The following is a 23000-nucleotide window of genomic DNA, read 5'->3' as shown; positions in this document are numbered from 1 at the left end:
TGAAGAGAAGACCAGTGGCAATGCCAAAGTGACATCACCTGCCAACAGACAGCAACTCAGAGATCATCCAAAGGGATGGAAGAGCTAGTGGTCTAAGGTAGGAGGACTGCAGCCTTGACTGCAGTGTCAGCGGCCTCATTTCCCATCAGATCGATGTAAGTGGGAACATCATAGAGGTCCCTTAACAGCGGGCAAGTGGAAGCTTTCTTGGACCCTCTGCACTTAGTGATGGACTGGGTACAGCACACAGGAACTCTGAAGGGCACTGAGAAAGTTGCAGTAGATGACACAAGTAAAAAGTCTGTGTATTCAGATCTACTAGAAGGACTGATGGAGGCCAAAGAGCACTGCTGTAAATATTGATCAATGTTCCGGAAGCCGAAGCCAAGGACGAAGGCACACCTGACACCATGGTCAGTCAGAGAGCCATCAGTGTACACAAAGATACTATCACCAAGTTCTATGTGAAGTTCGTGAAACTGAAGGCGATAGAGTGAGGCTGGAGTAGTGTCCCTAGAAGCGAATGAAGGCCAAGGTGAACATGGGCCACTGCATGAAGCCAAATTGGTGAAGCGTTCACACTCATTGGGAAAGTTGCAGGTAGTGTGAAGTTAAGCTGCCGGTGCAAGAGCCGAAAGTGAACTCCAGGAGGTAACAGAGAAGAGGTACATGCACCATACTGGTGCAAAGGAGTCATCGAAGGAAGCATAGGATGCGTTGCCATGCATGGCACACAAACGGTACACATATCTGTTGAGGAGAACATCATGCCAGTGTGACAGTGGTAGTTTGGCAGCTTCTACATACAGAGTGTCAACCGGGCTAGTGTAAAAGGCACCAATGGCCAAACGGATGCCATGATGGTGGATAGAATTGAGACAACGTATGAGGGATGGACATCCAGATGCATAAACAAAACACCCGTAGTCTAGTTTCAAACGGACAAGGGACTGACACAAACGGAGGAGGGTGGTTCGATCTGCTCCCAGGAAGTGCCACCGAGAACAAATAGGACAATGAGGGACCGCATATAGTGTGCTGCCAGATAAGACATGTGACAGGACCAAGAAAGTTCCTTACTGAGTCTGAGCCCCAGGAATTTCGTAGTTTCAACAAACGGAAGAGCAATAGGCCCAAGACGTAACAACAGTGGAAGAAACCAATTGCGCTGCCATAAATTCATACAAATGGTTATGTCAATGGAAAAACAAAAGCCTTTGTAGATGCTCCATGAGTAAAGAGGATCGAGACATGGCTGAAGATGCCCCTCAATGAGACAAGTCCGTGGAGAACTGCAATAGATGGCAAAATCATCGACAAAAAGGGAGCCAGAGACACACGGCGGGAGACAGGCCACTCTAGGGTTAATGGCGATAGCAGAGATGATGACGCTCAGGACGGTTGTAGGCTTTCTCCAAATCAAAAAACACGGACCCAGTTTGGGACTTCCACAGAAAACCATTCATGACATAGGTTGATAAAGCGATCAGATGGTCAACTGCACAACAGCACACTTGAAATCCACATCATGCAATGCTTAGTAAATTGGGAGACTCGAGTCACCATATCAGCCAGGCATGAATCTTACGTACCATCACCTTGCAAACACAGCTGTTGAGAGAAATGGGGCAATAACTAGAAGGAAGGTGGTTTCTGGGAAATATGTCCTCTGCCCAGATGCGGTTGTACAAATGAAGGAAAAAGTGCTTCCCCTCAAGAGAAAGGTGTTGCAACGTCTGAATGTGCGCATCGTCTGGCCCTGAGGCAGAGGATGGGGATGAAGTGAAAGCATGATCTAGGTCCCTCATAGTAAATGTTGTATTGTAGCACTCATTATTCTGAGAAGAGAAGGGTATCATCCGAGCCTCCTCTGCTTGTTTCCGATAGAGGACGGCAGGGTGATAGTGAGAGGAGCTCAAAATCTCGGCAAAATGGCGGCCCGAGGTGTTGGAAATAGCAACAGGACCCCCCTATGACATCTTCTGTTGCTGTCAGGCTAGAAACTGGGCATGGACCTTGGCCCCAGAGAGCCATTGGGGGTTGGCCCACACAATGGAACATGGAGTGGAACTGTTAAAAGAACTAGTAAATAAAATCCAAGTAGAAAATCCAAGTGGTGGTGGGGGGTCAAAGTGGACCAGGAAGAAATGTGAGAGTTCAGAGTGGTCGTGAGGATGCAATTTTGTTCCCTGGAGGCAGAGAACAAATGGATGTTGTGATTCTAAGAGCACCCATAAGTCTTCTTTGTTGGATCGAAGGCTGCAAACGTTCCATTGGAGGAGAGTCATGACAGTGAAAGAGGAGGAGGGAAAAAATTGAGGGGCGTCACCTTGGTGGCTGCCATGTGCCACACTTCGAAGACTCCCTGCTATAGGGCACAGAAGCTGGATCTCACCCCTTGGGATCTACAGAGGTGTTTGAATTCCCCTTCTGCTGGTCTATGGAGCCCAGGACAGCCAAACAGTTGGTGGTGCACACCGGCAACACAGAGCTAGGCCAGGGGAGTGTACCACATGGCGACACAGTCGAAGAGGATCTCCAAGTCCGCGAAAGAGAAGACCAATTGCCTTTGTTTGACTTCCTGGAGCCTTTCCAGTTGGCAGAGGAAGACTCGGATGTTGGTTAGCTGGAGGGACATAGGAAGTCTTCATGGGAGTATTCCTTTTGTCCTTTCCACCCTGCAGGTGACTTCACCCAGTGAGATGAGAGTTAGGTGGTTTGCCGCACAGCTGGGGGAGGAGACGGGGCTGTTACCATGACACTGAGTGTTTTTTCAACCATGGTGCTGAATTTGAGGTCACATATTTGTGTGGTCATGTCCTTCATGGAGCAAGATGTAGCAAGAACCATACTGCAAGTGCCAGATTGCAGAATGCACGATTGGCAACCAGACAATAATTTGTGAGCGACCAGGTAAGGCACTTTTTCCTTTACCCGGATCTCCTGGGCAGCCTGTTCATTGAAATACATGGGACAATCACAAGAGGAGGCAGGATGGTCACTATTGCAATTGACACAGCGGGGAGCAAGAGACAGAAAATCGTCCTTGTGAGCATCTCTAGCACAGTTACACATTCGGTTGGTTGTCGACAGGGCACTCTAGCGCGGTTCAAATGATGATACTGATAGCAGTGCATCGAGTTCACAATGTACGGTCGAACTGTGATAACTTCATAAACTGCTTTTATCCTGGAAGGAAGTACCACTCTATCAAAAGCAGAAAAAAAGTGTGAGTGGGCACTAAGAATACATCTACCTTTTTCATCGCCCAATGCACTGCAATGACACAATGATCAGAGAGGTACGTTTGGATTTCTGCTTCAGTCAGACCATCAAGCAGCCTAGTGTAAATAACACCACAGGAAGTACTCAGAGTTCTATGGACCTCAACATGAACAGGATAGCCGTGGAGGAGCAAAGCAGTAAGCAGTTGCTGTGCTTGAGAATAAGCAAAGTGAAACGGCGTAAACGAGAGCAGGATTTCAGAGGGCCAGCAATCACATCAACACCTTTCTGAATAAGTAACGGATTTACCATTGCAAAGGACAGACCATCTTCATCTTCAGTATACGAAACTACGAGGAACCATGGTGCAGCTGGGAGGGTCTTTGAATCCGGACCTTCATTCCGTTTATGTTTGGTACACATTGACTCTGAAGAAAATGTTTGGCTCATTGTGAGCAAATCCCCCATGATTGCATGTATCTCCAATGATGCACTCCTTTTGACGGCCCCCCCTCCCCCCCCCCCCCTCAGAGGGAGGCTCACCCACCTTAGGTGACTATTCACACCTCAGGTCATGCCACCCAAGCATCTGACAGAGGGACCAATCGGCAGTTTGGGAAGGTAGCACCTCAGGCAATCACCCCTCTGTGGGCCTGGCCTGTACCAGGCGGCATGTGTGAACCCTACCTGTTGACCTGGGGCTGGGAATTATGCATTACGCAGTCACCCATTATGTGTCAAAAGCATGGACCAGCCTTCAGGAGCACACAGGGAAGAAGAAGAAAAAGAGGAACCTCAAACACCGAAGTGAAGGAAGGATAGGAAAAGGTGAATGAGGAAAGAAAAAAGGAATGAAAAACTGTGGTGAGACTGTTCTGATGTCGGCTACTGAAAATGCAGAACAAATTGCCAAAAGTATCTTAGACATGTTCCCCAAGGGAGAGGAAAAGGAAAACGAATAGCAAGAGGATACACATGCAGCACAGAAGGGAAAAGATGCCACAAAGGCTCGGTCCCTGTGTTAGCCAAGCACAAACCTGCCAAAGAGTGGTGAAACGCCTGGGGGGACCCTGCTCAGAAGAGAAGAGTTATCATCATCATCGTCATCATCAACAGACCCTCAAGACATTAGTGCAAGATGCTTAGCAACAAGAACACAATACTTAGTCTAGAGATTATTTGTAATTTACTGAATTTTTATGGGTTATGGAAGCAGATGTTATTTCAAATACATCTTATATATTCCACATTATATATCATTAAATAGTCCACGTCATGGAAAGTAAATAACTGTTAACTATCAGAATTACAACAGAGAAGTTCTATGAATATGTGTACATGAAAGATACAGGAACTGATGCAAACACACCTCATTGTTGTCTGAGCTAGCTGGGTAATTGCAAATTCTGGATCTTCAACACCATAACTTGCCAGGTAGGCATCAATAATTCTTAAGTAAAGCACGCCATCAATATTTAATGTCACATTGTCTGGAAGAAGCACACAAAAAGGGATCAAATATGCAGTATGTATATGAAAATATACAAATTAACTTAGGACTGCCGCAACTGGCTGTCAAAAGGTGAAATACCAAGTACTGCCAACAGAAATATTTAACATTAGAAAGTACTATATCTAAGTTTCGTAATTTCTATGTCCCTCAGGGAAGAAAGGTGGAGAGGTTGAATCAGCAATTCTGCCTCATCTTAATTTATGGGGGGTAGGACATCAAATGTGCTGACTTGGAGCAGGAGAGGGACGACAGGACATTTTAATTTCCACTGTCTATACTTTTACAAATAAATTCATAAAACTTTGTCAGCATGACCAGGGAGAATTCAGGATTAACACTCATAGCAGTGGAAGTTCAAAAACATAACAAAATATTTTTTTTTACTTGTGAAATTTCATCATTTTTTCACTTACTATTGGCTGCATTTGTTGCTATAGATACACTTTTCTTCAAGTAATATAAAGTCTTCGATGAATTTTGCACAGCATACAAACCATACTTACAGGTGTATGAGACTCTTCAATTTATTTAATTTATGAAAAAAATGAATGAGCTGTTACATTTCAATCTTCACGTTTAGAAAAAACTCAAATTTTATAGTCAATTATCCCAATTTTTACTACAGTTTTCAATAGATTTGGAAAATTCTATAGTTTCATAGACCTGTAAGTATGGTTTGTATGCTGTGCAAAATTAATCACAGAAACGCTCTTACTTATGAAGAAAAATGTACCTATAGCAACAAATGCAACCAATAGTAAGTGAAAAAAATGATGAAATTTCACATGTAAAAAAATATTTTGTTATGTTTTTGAACTTCCACTGCTATGAGTGTGAATCCTGAATCCTTCCTGGTCATGCTGACAAAGTTTTATGAACTTATTTGTAAAAGTATAGACAGTCGAAATTAAAATGTCCTGTGGTGTCCCTCCTGCCCAAGTTGGCTCGTTTGATGTCCTACCCCTTAAGTTAATTATATTTCTATTTCTATTGCTATGATAGTCATTTGAACAAGTAAAAGTGTGCCAAACAAATACCTGCACAGTAGTTATCAAAAATTTTAATATTTCTTACTTCAAACATATTACAATCAAATACCAAAAGGTGAAAGAAAACTGCAGTTCTAATGCCAAAACTTCATGCAAATGTGTATAACAAAGTAGATTCATTGCTGTTGTCATGTATTCGCAATTGAAAGTAGCTTACCTGAAGTGATTGCACTTTGCTTGGGGACATCAATTGCTATTTCTTTTAGACTCTGAACATATTTAACTTTATCCACAATTGGTAATAAGATATTCAGTCCAGGCTCCAAGATCCTATGAAACTTCCCCATTCTTTCAACAATCCATGCCTACAATATCAAATACATTAGTATCAATACTTGGTGAGGTGCTTGTCTTGCAAACAAACAATAATTTTCTCATTCAGAAGACAGAAGTATATGTTACAAGTCTAGATTAGGGCTACTGTTGCATTGAGTGTTTTATGTAGCAACACTGTCAGTGCTCGCTGTTAGATATGATGGGCCCAAGGGGGATGTATCAACTGCTGGTTATATGCAGCCAATGAGAGAGCAGCAAGCAGACAGTATGTTTCTTAGCAAAAAGTAAAGGAATATTGTCACATAGAAGCAAATTCCACTACGTATTTGGGAAAAAAGCAGCAGCTACTGTATCCCCAAAAATTGACCAAATACTTATCACAGTAAATGAAGTAAATGTATGTCAAGTAAGATACAGTTGAAATAAGAACTCCCAACAAAATTAACACCTTCCATCATAACCCAGACATCATGATCTGCTAGAAATCAATCTATTTTCACAACCTCCATTCAAAGTTAAGTATTAAAACACTATCTTTTTGATCATACAATTTAGGCTTTCATGGCCAGTATTAACTTCATTTAAAACTTCTGGGCTGACAAGCCATAACTGATATGTAAAACTTTCTTCTATCATGAAGCAGCAGTTCACTCCACCTCTGAAGTGAAATGTCTATTTTCTAATCTGTCACTTGTTACATCAAACTACCATGGATTCACAAATTGATTAGTTGCCAACTTATGAGCAGTACAGAAATACTGAATCAGTCTAGACTTTAAAGAACATATCCTGTCATGCACAAGTAGTAGTATAGAAGAAAATCATATAGCAGATGATCATTCACAATGTTTATGTAACACATTCTATACAAAGTAGTCCACTTCTTGCCAGGTTTAACCAGTACATTAGCACCTATACCTCGAGTCTACCTTCCGCCTGAGTCAATGAAGATTTTTAACAAAAAACTGCCCCGAAATTCTTTTAGCCCACATTCAGTTGGTTGGTTGGTTGTTTGGGGAAGGAGACCAGACAGCGCGGTCATCGGTCTCATCGGATTAGGGAAGGATGGGGAAGGAAGTCGGCCGTGCCCTTTCAGAGGAACCATCCTGGCATTTGCCTGGAGCGATTTAGGGAAATCACGGAAAACCTAAATCAGGATGGCCGGACGCGGGATTGAACCGTCGTCCTCCCGAATGCGAGTCCAGTGTCTAACCACTGTGCCACCTCGCTCGGTCTAGCCCACATTCACTTAATTCTTTAAATCTTTCAATAATTTCTCAACACTACACCAGAACATTATCATCTGTAGCTGAGCACTTAGCATGTCTGCCAAAGCAAGAACTTGTGCTTGTTGATGTAAATGGGATGTGTGACAAGGAGACCAAAGGAAGTGCCTGAAGAATACATAGCAGCTCAAGCTTCCTACCACAGCACAGACTCCAAAGACTGGTAAAAATATTCATCATATTACAACACGAACATGAACTGTTATATCAGGTAATGAAGTGGTCAGCAAGAAGGCTCACTGTGACATTAAGCCACTGTCACAAGCAAACTCCATCAGCAAGAACTGTGATGATGATATAATAGCCTAAGCATCCACTGGTGGATTAAAGGGGGACGCAGGGCGGGAGTGCCCCCTTTACTTTGCTTTACCTAAGTGAAAAAAGTTTGTATTTTTTGGAGTAGCTAGAGTTTCATCATGTTATGTTTTCACCCTGCTGTACACTCTGGGAACGTTTTTTATTTAAAATTAAAATTTGGCCTTTCAAGTGGTACCCCATTTTAGCCAGATATAGAGTGTAACAGTTTGTTGTTCTTATCTGCTTTTCTCTAATCTCTATATTTCTGATCATTTCTAGGATCTATTTCAGGTCAAAGTTTGTGTCCATGTACTGCTTGTGACTTAACCTATACAACTTTATTATTCAAAGTAGAATCACAGGGTAACACCAACATCCATGCCCATGGGTGGATTCTAACCCCCAGCCAGAACAGCCTAGCCATCTGCAGCACAGCTATACTGCCCCGCTTCTCTGGGAATTGCCCGCTAGGATTTCTTGACTTCCGTACCCCCGACCAGTGGCGTGCACTGCACTAAGCCCGTCCGTTGCTACCTGGCGTGCATCCCTTATCGTCAGTGTTGTGCTCTTAGACATTTCATCTTGGGCTGAATAGCTTATATGAACAGTTCCTTTTACTGGTGTAGACTGTTTCATTTCTGTCATCTGTGTACCATGAAACAAGCTTCAAAGATAACATCTTTTTTCTCTAAAAAACAGAAGACAACAGGTGAGTTTATTACAGCGTAAGATTATGGTTCGTGAGGTGTTATATGGGCAAAAGTTGCTTGTTCATGTATATGTATTACTTAATTTTGCAACTGAGTTCTTAAAGTCAAGCTATTTGAGATTACACTACAATTTTTATAGGAAGAAGCATTTTTTATATTTTCTTCAATAGTTGTTAACTTGTTTTCATATGCTGCGGCTGTCTACTTAAATTGGAAAGTAGACAGTTTTTCTATGTATGTTACTTAACTTATTGGGCATAAAGTATTTTTATGGCCACCCATCATTGTGATCAACGAATCAAACCAAATTAATTTTATGTTCGAGACAGTGACAAGTAATATATTTTCATGGGCAGAAGTACTTGTTTTAAGGAGTCCTTTTGTGGAAATTGTACGATATTGCAAAGAATAGCCTTATCTTTTCTGTTTCCTTGTATTTTTTACAAACTGTTAAACTTGGTATCAATGACATCTACGGCAAGTACCTTTGCCTCGGAAGTTATTTTCAGCTGGGGGAGGGGGCATTCTGATGATAAAATTGCCAGTGGTCAGTCTCATTTGAGATTTGCAGGCAGATTGACCATTTCTGAGGATACATCGGATTGTCATATTTGAATATGAAGTCTCAACAATGTATTATTATGAAAGGTTGTTGTTTCCGCAAGTTGTTCCTAAAGTAGCAAACAACTGGCATTGTGCTTGCATGCCAAGTTGCAGGCCCTGCAAAGAACTGCCTGCTTAACTTTTTTATTGCCGATAGCTATAAATACAATACACTACAATTTCCATATTAATCTATAAAATGAAATTGTACAATTAACAAACGAAAAGAAACAACTCATGGTAGCAAATTTACACAGAAACAGAACTGGATTTTTGCTTCATCATTCTGTCAGTATCATGGCAATTTACCTATCAGGACACGTTTAAATCTCACCTTCCATGTGAAATCATCCAATGTGTGACCTTTAGGCCTAATTATAATATATCACTTAAATGTGGTAATTTATTTTTTTCGAAAACATGCTCATTTCCTGTGCACCGTGATCTAAAACCAAAATGTTTGACTACTAACAGGTAAGGTACTTTGATGCAGTAGAACCTGAAATGTCAGTGTCAAATGGAAATGAACACAAGTGTATCTTTTTATATGCAGCGTGTATGTATTTTTAAAATGGTAAATACACCTTCGAATCTGTCAAATGGTTCCGCTACAAGACAACAGTTATTACCACAGCTTAGATGTGCTTCTTGCAATTTTCTAAATAATCACCCTTATTTCAGTCAACTAACTAGAAATTCACAAACAGAAGGGTCTTTGAGGACTTCCACATCTACTAAATTATGATGTAAAGCTGTGTCAGATGTGACGTCTGACACAAAGCTTTATTCCATCACTACAATCTATAAAAAAATTATCACAAATTTGCAACCACTTATGCAACTGATGAGAATCTTTTTAATTAATGGATAAATACTCTTGCTGTGTTTTAATATTTATTTTGCTACTTTAGGTAACAAGTGGAAGAAGCAATGTAGATTATAGTCAATCAAGCTGGCCAAACATTTCACACCAGCCAGCCAGTGTACTCTTTTGCGGTACGTTGCACGAACCTTAGGTTCTATATAAAATTACTCAGTACAGAATTAAAGATCTCAGCAAGAGCTAGATTAAAATAATGTCGAAAAACAGCTTAAATCTATAAAACACAACAAAGCTCCAGGCCCTGATGGAATTCCTGTCACAGAATTTGTGACTGATTTAGCCCCTTTCTTGACCATAATTTACCACAAGTCTCTTGAACAAGGCGTTATCCCCAGTGAATGGAAAGGAGCACAAGTCACACTGACACACAAAAAGGGAAGTAGAACAGACCCACAGACATTTCGGCCAGTAATACGGAGCAAATGTGCGAGGCTCCTATCAGGCGGGACTAATGGGAGACATATAGCAACCACAAAGAAAGCCAGCACGGATGGTAACAGGCTTGTTTGACTGGCGAGAGAGCGTTAGTGACGTGTGGAGAGGTCAGAATTGGCAAACACCCGAAGAAAGACTTATATCACGCCAGAACCATCTTGAAAAATTCCAGACGCAAAATCTTGGCAGATGCGATGCATATCCCCCTACATATATATCTCGCAAAGACAAAATTAGGTAAGTAAGAGACTAAGAGCTCATACAGAGGCATTTAAACGGTCATTCTTTCCATCCGGGAATGGAATAGGAAGAAACCTTAACGTATGGTACCCCGGAGTACCCTCTGCCACACACCACACAGTGACTCGCAGAGTATGGACGTATATGTAGATAGTATTAAGTCTTTGATGCGCATTTAGGCTAAAAGTCTATTAGCAGAGTGAGCAGCCATGTACGTTTGTGAGGCAGGAGGGTTCAAGACATATCACTTATGACTTTGGTGCAATGCATTGGTGCAATCTATTCAGATGAGCATAATGAGATTGAGGACTCAACACCGCCAATGCTTGCCACTTTGAATGATCCAGGTGATCAGATGAGCTGCGCTTCAACTTCATCACCTGCAGATAACACTTCCGTTTCAGAGGTACATTACGAAAATGACATCGGTCGACATATTGCGACTAAACCACCTGATAGTGTGCTTGCCACTATACTGCAAAACCACTGGGAACCTCCTGCTGAATACAGTTACCCACATTCTACTCATAATAAGGGTGGGAAGACTGAAAGAAGGTTTCTGAAAAGTGAGCACTTAGATAAATATAAAGCATGGTTAGTTTTGTCTCCATCCAAAGAAGGTCTATTTTGCAAAGTGTGTCATTTCTTTGTACCTGCTCTTAAGGGTGGGTATCATGTGGGAATGAAGTTAAACACATTAGTGGCTGTACCTCTGACAAAATTTGATAAGTTATTATGTAAAGATGGTGACCTGGAAAACCAAAGTAGAGCAGTATATCATCCGCAAGCTTTAGGACGCGCCAATGACTTTTTGGTTTCTTACCACAATCCAAATAAATCAGTTGAAAATCAAGTTGACACCTACCGACTAAAGAGAATGGAAAAAAAAATAAAAACTGTTGTCATTTCCTTTGCAAAACGTCATATTTCTTGGAAGGTAGAACATGCCTTTTAGAAGACATGTAGATGGTGGCTCTGTTTTTTCTAATGATTCCGAACTATCAAATAAAGACAACTTTAAAGAGTTGATGAAATTTCGCACCAAAGAATGTGGGGAAATTGAATTAGAAGCACAGTATAGCTCTGGTAATAAAAGATGCACATTTTTAAGTAAAACTGTTCAAAATGAGTTGATTGAATGCTGTGGTGAAGAAATTATTTCTCAGGTAGCAAACAGAATCAAAAAAAAAAAAAAATCAGATGTCAATTTTTTAAAGATATGTTTATAAAGATGTGATCAGAGAAGATTTCATAGGTTTCATCAATCCACGGGAGCCACAGACAAATCTGTAGAAATAAAACTTCAAAGCTGGATTCAAAAGTAATAAAAACGAAGATTTCTCCTCAACATCTGACGATGAAAATGACCAACTTGAGTCTTTTGAAGACGCTTCTCTAATAAATGTAACAAAGGTAGAGCAGATGAAGAGAATAAAGATACCAGAATGACTGGAATACATTTAGGTAAAACTGTGATTAACACTACGAGACATCTTACTCTCGATCTTGGTAAATGTACTTGTACTGCAACCGATGGCTGCTCAGTCACGAGTTCCGAGATTGTCGGAGCAGTTGCCACAATAAAGAAAGAATGTATTACAGCTGAAAGAGCCCCAAGTTTCAAACATTCTTTGAATTTATCTGTTTATATGTGTTCTGGTGTGCAACAAGTGAGAAATTCAATTGGTATCGTTAAGGTGGCTGTTTCATTTTTTACAGCCTCTCCAAAAAGAAATGCTGTACTCGTTAAGCATACAAGCAGTCAGCTTGTCTCTATGTGTGAAGCAAGATGGTTAGAAAGGCAGTTATCTGCAGTGTCGTTTCTTAAAAAAATTGAAAAAATCTTGTAGCGCCTTGAGGAAATGTCACAATGGTCACATTTTTCAAGTGATACTTCTAGTGTAACAGCTACGATGCTTTTATATGCTATCAGTAATGGAGAATTTATCTTAACTCTAGTGTGCCTTGCTGATGTGCTCTGTCAAACATTACCTCTCAGTAGATTTTACCAAAAAGAAACTATTGATGTTACAGAAGCAGCTGATACCATAAACGACACTTTACCAGTCTTTAAAACAAAGCGAGCTAATGCAGTTGCAGAGTTCAGTCTCCTTTATGATGAAGCCAAGAGAATCGCAGATATTGTTGGAAGCACCATCCAAACACCCAGACATACATCTTGCCAAATTAACAGATCTAATGCTGCTCCATCGAGTCCAGAAAGTTATTTTAGGGTTAATGTCTTCATCACCATTCTCAACACAATTAGCAATGATCTTGAAAGCACATTCTCTAAAAACATTCTAATTCTCTTCAACCTGAACACGCTTCTACCAAAGTCTGTTCTTTGTCGACAAGATCCATGGAGTCAGTGATTAGTGATACCGAAACACTGGCTAGAAAGTATTATAAACTGTTTGGAAAGGTTGAAAGTGACTGTATCTCTAATTTGAGGTACAGAAGTCAAGTTGTGGATGACAAAATGGAAAAGGGAAGATGCAAAGAAAACACTTCTACCAAGCTCTGCAGTTGAGAGTTTGCAGTTTTGTACTACAGACATTTTCCCCTTGATCACAACTTCAATGTTGATCCGTTCTTGTCTTCCTGTCTCAACTTCAACAACCAAAAGATCTTTCTCTACATGGAAATTGATTAAGACTTGGTTAAGAAATCATTGTGGGCAAAACCACTTAACTGGGCTTGCTTTACTGTACGTATGTAGGGACATTGTTATTAACAAAGAAAAAATCATAGACAGATTTGAAACTTCGTGGCAGATTAAAACTGTGTACTGGACCGAGACTTGAACTCAGGACCTTTGCCTTTCACGGGCAAGTGCTCTACCAACTGAGCTACCCAAGCACGACTCACGCCCCGTCCTCACAGCTTTAATTCCGCCAGTACCTCATCTCCTACCTTCCAAACTTCACAGAAGCTCTCCTGCGAACCTTGCAGAACTAGCACTCCTGGAAGAAAGGATATTGCAGAGACATGGCTTAGCCACAGGCTGGGTGTTGTTTCTAGAATGAAATTTTCACTCTACAGCGGAGTGTGTGCTGATATGAAACTTCCTGGCAGATTAAAACTGTGTGCCGGACCGAGACTCGAACTCGGGACCTTTGCCTTTCGCGGGCAAGTGTGCTGTGAGGAAGGGGCGTGAGTCGTGCATGGGTAGCTCAGTTGGTAGAGCACTTGCCCGCGAAAGGCAAAGGTCCCAAGTTCGAGTCTCGGTCCAGCACACAGTTTTAATCTGCCAGGAAGTTTCATATCAGCGCACACTCTGCTGTAGAGTGAAAATTTCATTCTAGACATAGACAGATTTATTGCAAAGGGTGGAACGAGGAGAAGATGTATGCTTTCTGAGGTCTAGATGTTGTCAAGCCAGCTGATGAGGAAAGATAGAGTAATTAATAATTACAAAACTATATTAGATTTTGCGCTTTCATAAGAACTGTAAGAACAATAAACCACCTGCTAATATGCATAAAACGGATCAAATATGTACTTTACAAATGGAGAGCTAATACAAAAATTGTTAACGTAACTTCTACCAAAATTTAAACCACTCACTACACAGAAATATATCATATTATATTCAAAATTATTGTTTTATATCTCTTATATAAGTTTGTAATGACTATTACTCATACTATTATTTATTTCAGAATGGGTATCACCCTAAACAGTTTAAAAATTGAAAACGTAAAAAGAATTATGGATTTATTTACAGCTTTACTAATATTGATTTAAAGTGAAGTATTTGTGTTTACAAAATGCTAATGTAACTTGATACTTTCCTGTTAACAATTATGTAAATGTAAATGCCTATGTAACGACTCTGATGTCCAACTTTTGAAAAAATTTTAGACGTATGTATCCCCAAAATAAAGCACATCTTTCCTACGTCTTTGATATGTTTTTTAAGTCTCAAAAAGCTTGAAATACTACATTTTAAAGACCTTCTTTTCTTTGTTTTCTGGGGACACCCCAGGTTCTCTTTCTCTCCAAGGCACCCCCCCCCCCCCATAACATTTCTTTAATCCACCACTGTAAGCATCTTACTGGTATAGAGGAAACAGATTTTTTGCTTGAATGAAATAAAACACAAAACACAGATTTTAGTTTAAAAACACAACTTCCTTTGGGTGTATATTTAGAAGCTAAGTTACCATGTGGACAAGCTGTGAAATCTAATACCTAGTAGCAAGGGTGTCCATATGGTACACTGGGGGAGGGGAGGGGGGGGGGGTGAGCAAGACCTGGAGGTATAGAGTATTTTTAACATTTTGGAATACAAAAGGAGACTTAAAAAAACCCTCAGAGGGGGCAGAAATGGGGGAGGGAGGAGGGGTTGTGCCTGCCCTTTCTCCCAGGTATGGAGGCCATTGCCTAGTGGCAAACCGTATCAAGCAATTTATTTGAAATGGTTTGTAAGGAAGTGAGTGCATGAAGTGTATGTTGTAATAATTTATTTTACACTTTTTACAGAATTATATCACATATTATAAACTAGTGGGGCAACTAGTTCTGTTCAGAACATTTTGTTGCTACTGAAGAAGATCATTAGAGAATTAAAAAGATACCTCTGAAGAAAAAATGACTGCCAGAAACTCATACACCATCTGTTCAAAAGTACTGGGACACCCATTAGTACACATGGGACGTGTCCACCCTTCAGCTTTATGATGGCTTGAACTATATGGAGGACACTTTCAAAGGGGTGTCTGAATGTGTCTGGAGGAATGGCAACCCATCCTTTCTCAAGAGTTGAATCCAGAGAGGGTAATGTTGTAGGACGATGGGGTCTGGAGCAAAGTCGATGTTGTGATTCATCCCAAAAGTATTCCACTCAGTTCAAGTTGGGACTCTCGGGAGACTAGAGCATTTTAGGAATGTTATTGTCCACAAACCAGTGTCGCAAAGACGCTGCTTTATGACACAGTGCATTTACATGCTGATACAAAGAATCAATCTCTCTCAACTGTTCCTCTACTGCTAGGGCGCTCGACCCATTGATCACAATCACAATTGACCAGTCCATTACCATGGCATTAAGAGCCAATCATTCAAAACCTTTGTCCAAAATCTGTTGAAATGAACTGCTTTGTAAAATACCAGTTTGTTGACAATGAGTGTCCGCACAGCCTCTGTAGGCGATAGATATGACAACATTGATTCCACCTCTTTTTTCCTCCATCTGCATTTCACAAGCAACAGTCATTCCTCCTGCATTGTTATAGAAATTAAATGTGAAATGCTTTTCTCAAAAACAGTCACAAACCTTCATTGGATCAAGAAGCTGCAAAGAATTATATGGACAACCTGACAGCACTGAGGAAAACCAATTTTCAGATTTCGATGCAATGGAACCTGTTCTAGCTTCCATAGCTCAACCTTTCCAAAAAGGGATGTGGATGATATTGTAAGTAAAATTAGTATTCCTTCCTTCCTTCCTTCCTTCCCCCCCCCCCCCCCCCCCAGTGTGACTGAACCTGAAAGGAGGAAATAACACGATTTCAGAGTGACATTTTCATAAAGTCAGAACACAATGAAGATAACTTTGAGAAATTGGTGAGTGTAAAAAGATACTCTCACATTATAAAAATGGTATTCTATGTTTTATCATTTTTTGGATCAATTTGTCTATGTAAGGCAGTGTTTTCAATGATGAACATAGTAAACTGTAACTATGGAATTAAACTGACTGACATCCTCTTCTTTCGGACTGTGTAGGGTTGGCTCTGACAAATTATTCACCAGATTCTAATAAACTTGCCAATGATATGCAAAGCCAAGTACATCACAACACTGTTTTCAAGATTTACGACATACATTTTAATTTTTTTCACATGTGTAATATCTTGAAAATTTAGTAGTATGTCTACAAGTTTTAATAGTTGGAAAATTGTCTATTATGTGTTTTGTGTAACTAAAATGGTTAATTTTGGCTACAGTGTTGTTATATGCTTAAGCCTTTATGAGTTTTGAAGCCAGTAGATCTGTAAACGGACCAAATTACTTGTAGTAGATCTCAAGCCTTAAAGAGATTCAGCACCCCTGCTCTAGTGTAACAGTACACATTGCTGTTAAATGTGTTCCTGTCCTTCCACATTTAGTGTTTTCTTAAGCACAAAGAGGGACTACACCCAAATAATGAGCACCACCCCTTACCTTAACAACATCTCCTCTACACTTCACTGTTGGCACTAAAGTGCCATACATGTTTATCAAGGCATTCACCAAACCAAAACACTCCCACTAAACTGCCACAAGGTATACCTGACTCATCACTGCAAACCACGCAGATCCAGTCATTCACCATCCAGTGGCATCCATTTTTACAAAAGATCAAGTGTCGCCTAGCACTGGCGATAGAAATGAGTGGTTTATGAGTAGCTGCTCTACCATTGTATCCCCTTCTTTTTTACTTTCTACACACAGCAATTGTGCCAACTGTACTGCCAGCACCACTTTAGAACTCACGAGTGAATCCTTCCCGATTTTTGTGATTTTTTACAACAGCTCTGCCTGCTATTTGTTTAGCTGCTGCTGTTCCCTCATGTTTCCACTTCACAGTCACATCACCAACAAGTTGACTTGGACAACTTTCAAAGGGTTGAAATGTCCTTAACTGATTTGTTACTCAGGTGACATACATTGAATAGTCCATGTCACTGAGCTCTCCTGACTGTTCCACTACACTGTTACTGCTTTTCTCATGACAACACAATACTCTCCATCTCCTTTTATATTGGCAGGTTTGCCTCTCATGACATCTATCGGTAAACTCCACATTACATAGGTGTATCTCGAAGGCTATGATCAGGTAGTGTACATACACTCATTTCAGTTTATATGAATATGCTGCTGGAACTAGGACACAGAGAAAACCTCCGTACTTTCCAGTACAGCAAACATATCTATGTGTGCTATAATAAATTATACGTAACAACACTGTTGAAATATAAAGAACGTTTTCATCTTGAGATATTTCCGACCGCTCTACATTAATGTCTGCCAGTCAAAATATCGCTCGTTAATATCCGCCGAGAGATGTTTTTATCTAGTATACATTTGTGTGCACTGTGTGTTGCAAACCCTGATTTCACGACCGAATTGTGCAGACTACTTCATAAGAAAATCATACCCAAGTCCGCCGCGTTACACAAAGTTATCGTATGGCGATACACCTGCAACTCATCAATGCATGCTGCATGCCTTCTCCGAAACATTTCTATATCATAGATCGACTTTGCTGGGCATGCAACTGGAGAAATACACGAAAAGTTTGTTAGATATTTGGTGAAATGAGAGACAGAGGCACCACGTAAGAACAGAAAGAAAGAACCACAATCCAAAAACTGGATTCACAATTAATGGTCTTACCTCTTGTTGAGGCACGAACATTATTACGGTGTTCATGGGTGTGTACGACTTCCATCTGATCTGCAATGTTGTAATTTGATGTTGCGGTGCGAGTCTGACAGCTCGGCCAACAGCAGCCTGAAATCACAAGTACGTTGCACTTAAAAGATTGATTTTGCTACATTTGGAATTCCCCTAGCATGACACGTACCGACAACACCGGTCGCAGCCGTACACTACATGACAGTACCATAACTGCATCAAATCTTACTGCACTATATCATCAAACAATCTTGACTCTATTCTGACTTCCAACACAGATCAAAACACCACATGCAATTTCAGCTCTCCGCATTTGTTTACAGACCACGAGCATCAAAGATGTTGTTATACACCTTTACACGCAGATATTGCTGGCAGCTCCGAAAAGTTTTATATTTTTTTTTTTTTTTTTAGCGCCCGTACTCACTTGGTGACCAATGCAAAAAGTTCTACTGCCACATCTACGAATAAACTGAGTTAGTAAGCTAATCAAAGAGTCACAGGATACAGGAATGTGATACTGTCCGTACATCTGGGTGCGATCACCCACTAACAAGTCGCTCGGTGACAGTCGTACTGTGCAGTGATCGCGTGCGGAGCTGCAGGAGCGCATACGATACTACACCGAGCCATAGGGACCTGCTTGCGGGTTACGTCTCGAGGGTGCGTAAAGCTTTGAAACTTACGCATACCAAGGACGCAGGAGCGGCCAACTGAGTTTTTGTTAAAACACAGTTTGGCGCTCAACATCATCTGAGGGCAAAGCAACCTCAGGTAGTAATTAGAGCAGCATTGTCGTGCTTTTCGCCGCTGCGGATATGTCTGGTGCAGGTGATGCCTTGGGGTCGAAGCGGTCTTCCGCTGTCGACAAAAGGCGCGTCTTGTTGTTGCCGCGGGCCGCGTCTCCGGCCGTTTCGAGCGCCCCAGCTGCCGCAGAGCCATGCTCTGCCCCCCCCAAGGTTAGGGAAAACGTGGGCCAGGACCTGGCAGCCGGCCGCGGAACCGCAGAGAAGATTTCCGCCGCCGCCGATCAGACCTCCGCGTCCACTAGGAAAGTAGGGCCAGCAATGCAGCCGGGCCACCTAACGGTGTCAACGAAGGCTGTAACTGGCACCCCCCTGGCAGCAGCCCCACTTCCCGCCCCGGACATGGCAAGAAACACAGCAGTCTTACACAACACACCAACATCAAAATATATAGTCAGTACTTGCAATCCTGCCCCTCCTAACCTCGTCCTATCTCCGCTCCTGCTTGCCCACGCCACCGGCACACTTCCCGAATTCCTCACATCCATGAAGAATGGCAAGCAGATGCCCCGTCTGCCGACCAAAATCCTCCCCAAACCCACCCCCTCGTCTCAGTCCTCCACCCGTTCCAAATACCTTAAATCCCCCCCACACAAGTCCACCACAACAAAGCAGCGGCGTGTTAAGAAGGATAGGAAGGAGAAGCACTCCAAGGGGAAGAAGCAATCCACCACCCCCACCCTAACCACGTCCACACCCTCCGAGGAGCCTGCGCCCCCGACAGCACCTGTCGTCGTTCTGGGAGGGGACCAGGAAACACCGGAACTGGAAGGGAACCGTGTAACTGGGCAGGATTCGGATGGTTTCGTGCTGGCGAGGAAAATGTTTCGCCAGCCGAGGCCTCCGCCAGCCCGGGGAGTGGAACCCACCCCAAACAGATTCCAGGTGATTGCTGAGGAGCCAGCGTTAACAGAAAACACAACGCAAACACAGAGTCAAGTCGCCCACCACCTCCCCCCGATTGTCGCAGAGTTTCCTCAAAACTACGAGGAGCTCTTTGAGTTGCTCAAGACAGAAATCGGGGGAGGCAGTTTCCAGGCAAAACCCGCCGGAGGAGACAAAATAAAAGTCACAGTACACACACTTGAACACTACAACACAGTCAAAGCACTGTTCAGCACAAGAAGCATACCTCACTACACCTTCCCAACAACCAAGACACGAAACAGAAACATAGTAATCAGAGACCTACCAAGACGAGTATCCCCCCAGGCAATCAAAACAGACTTGACTGCCCGGGGGTATGTCGTCAAGGTAGTACAGCAAATGGGCAGCATAAACAGTAAGTGGCCGCTGTACCAGGTAACACTCCCTGACGTACCTCAAAACAAGAGGGAGATCACGATGGTCCTGGCAGTCCCTGTCACCACGGAGCCGCTGCGCCGTAAAAACAAGACGGTGCAGTGCTTCAGGTGTCAGGGCCTGAACCACATCGCTGCGCACTGCAACATGCCAGTGAGATGCAGGAAGTGCGCTGAGGCCCACGACACCAGGACATGCACACTCCAGCACACGGACCCACAAATAAGGTGCGCGCTGTGTGGCAAAAACCACACAGCGGGTTACCAAGGTTGTGAGGTCCACAAAAGACACTCACAGCAGGCAAAGGGCGCAAAGGCCGCCCCCCACACACGCAAACAGAACACCACAAACCCAACCACTCACACAAGAAAACAAAATACAACAACACACACAGACAAGGCCTGGGTAAAACCAAGGCCGGACACACCGAGGGCGACATATGCGGAAGTGGTTTCTCCCCTGAGGAACCATGAAAGCGTGGCCCAATCACCACAACACCAGACACAACAAACAGAACAACACCGGGATATACACAGCACCAACGGCCAGGTCCACCAAGACGGAGGAAGCTCTAGGGAACCCCACACACACTCCCCCCCCATGGATCAGTTGTTAGGCGTAATGGTGCAGACCATGAACCTCGTCATGGAAATGATGAAGGAATTCAGGGAAGCCCAGAAGCAGAACACACAGATCCTCGTTGCCCTCCAGGCAACAGTCCAGCAGTCGCTCCCCTCTGCGACTTCCTCAGTAGTTTCAAAACCCCATCATGGATAGACGACCAAACATCCATGGCCTGACAATGTGCGTCTTTAACGCAGACGGCATTGTTAACCAAGAGGTCGAGTTCAGAGAACTCATGAAGGAGTTCTCCATCGACATATGCATGATGGGGGAAACCCACTTAAAACCGGGAATAAAAGCGACAGTCCCCAACTATGTTAGCTATCGCAAAGACAGGCCAACCCAAGGCGGAGGAGTGGCCATATACATAAAAAGAGGGATCCCCCACCACCAGGTATTCTTACCAGCTACCAATAAAATCGAAGCAGTGGCGGTGGAAGTAGCCACTGCCACTGGACCCCTAACAATCGTTGCAATCTACCGACCCCCACAAGACCAGATAGATGAGGGAGACATAGCTACTCTAGGGCAAATTGAAGGCAAACTCATAATAGGGGGCGACTTCAATGCCAAACATCCTGATTGGAATTCTAGAGTAACCTCCAGAGCAGGCGCCAGATTGCAACAACTAGCACGCAACCACCACTTCGAAACCTGGGGTCCAGTCGAGCCCACACATTTTCCAAAAAATGGAAGCAGGCCCGACGTGTTGGACATAGCTCTCACTAGGAGGATTACGGGGTTTGTGACCGCGAGGACGATCAACAGAATGTCCTCCGACCACAACCCAGTGATCCTAGAGGTCGACGTGGGAGAATGGGTAGCACTCCCACGGTACCAGACGTCTTACAAACGTACAAACTGGGAGCGATACCGAGAAACTGTCGCCTCTGATATCGCTCGCGCCCCGCCACCTACTGCCGAAACAGTAGAACAAGCGCTACAAGACCTAACAGGCACCATCTTGCAGGCAGCGGAAGAAGCCACCCCTCCACAAAGGGATGGCCCGCCGCCGCAAATACAGCTCCCGGAACACTTGCTAGCTCAAATTCGACATAAGAACAGAGTGGCAAAAGAGTGGAAGATAACCAGAAACCAGGCCACAAGGAGGCTGCTCAATCGTCTACAGAGAGAATTGAAGGTAGCGCTCAATGAGCACAGAAACCAGCAATGGCAAAACCGCCTCTCAGCCCTCAAAGTAGACGATCACACACTTTGGCAAGCAACCAAACAATTCACAAGAAGACGCGCTAGGATGCCGCCACTGCATGGCGAGCGGGGTATGGCCTACAGCCATGCTGAAAAGGCCAACGCCCTCGCCGACACTTTCGAGAAGCAGTTCCAAGCGGCTGAACCACAGGATGATGAGCATGAAAGAGTGGTCCGTCGTCAACTGGCTGTCTTCCTCAATGCTGAGGAGGACCCAGAAGACGAACCCACAGTTTTTGCCCCCGAAGACGTGGCAAAAGAAATTAGGTACCTCCCCTCCAAAAAGGCGCCAGGACATGACAATGTCACCAACCAGTTGGTCAAAAACCTCCCACCCACGGCGATCGAACACCTCGCGAACGTCTTCAACGAGATTACTCGTACCCGCGAGTTCCCAGCTTGCTGGAAACACGCGGAAGTGGTCGCAATACACAAACCAGGGAAAGACCCTCTGTTCCCGCAGCACTACAGGCCGATTAGCCTCTTGCCAACTCTCAGCAAGATCTACGAGCGCCTCCTGCTAAGACCCATACAAGAACACATCACCAGAGAGCAAATTCTGCCGGATTTCCAATTCGGATTCCGGCAGAACCACTCTGCCCCACAACAGATCATGAGAGTGGTTGAAGCAGCCACAGAGGGCTTCAACCACAGAGGCTACTGCGGGATAGTGCTACTTGACGTAGCCAAGGCCTTTGACTCAGTATGGCATAGAGGGCTACTCTACAAGTTGTACACCCAAGGGTTCCCCGGGAGTATAGTTAAACAGATTAAAAGCTATCTCTCGAACAGAACTTTCTCTGTCAAAGTAGAAACGTCCACCTCCACCAGAAGGCGTATTCGTGCTGGGGTGCCACAGGGATCGGTCCTGGGGCCCGTTTTGTACAGTCTGTACACTGCGGACACTCCAACGGCCCCCCTGGTGCACACTGCACAGTACGCTGACGATACAGCCTTCTACACAAGAAACGCGAACAAGGACCTGGTCATCCGTAGGCTACAAAGGGTTTTAGATGACACAGAAACTTGGGCCCGTCGCTGGCGAATCACCATCAATTCTGAAAAGACGCAGGCGATGCTGATCACCCGTAGGCTCGGAAGGCGCGAACCTCCTCAACGGCCCCCCCTCCACCTT

General features: G+C 43.3%; 1 protein-coding gene across 1 annotated transcript in view; it reads right to left on the bottom strand.

Annotated features, from left to right (window-relative positions):
• Window positions 1-18271, bottom strand: part of LOC124615621 (stomatin-like protein 2, mitochondrial) — a 97540-nt gene extending 79269 nt beyond the window's left edge. The window contains exons 1-4 of the mRNA XM_047143626.1: window positions 18094-18271; window positions 17904-18020; window positions 5945-6092; window positions 4595-4715 (exon numbers count right to left, since the gene is read on the bottom strand). Coding sequence (XP_046999582.1) covers window positions 4595-4715; window positions 5945-6092; window positions 17904-18020; window positions 18094-18135 — 428 coding nt within the window. The 5' untranslated portion in view covers window positions 18136-18271. The remainder of the gene's footprint in view (window positions 1-4594; window positions 4716-5944; window positions 6093-17903; window positions 18021-18093) is intronic.
• Window positions 18272-23000: the final 4729 nt, after the last annotated feature.

The sequence above is a fragment of the Schistocerca americana genome, chromosome 5, assembly GCF_021461395.2.
Source record: "Schistocerca americana isolate TAMUIC-IGC-003095 chromosome 5, iqSchAmer2.1, whole genome shotgun sequence".
Taxonomy (NCBI): domain Eukaryota; kingdom Metazoa; phylum Arthropoda; class Insecta; order Orthoptera; family Acrididae; genus Schistocerca; species Schistocerca americana.
This window is presented reverse-complemented; position numbering and strand designations above follow the sequence as displayed.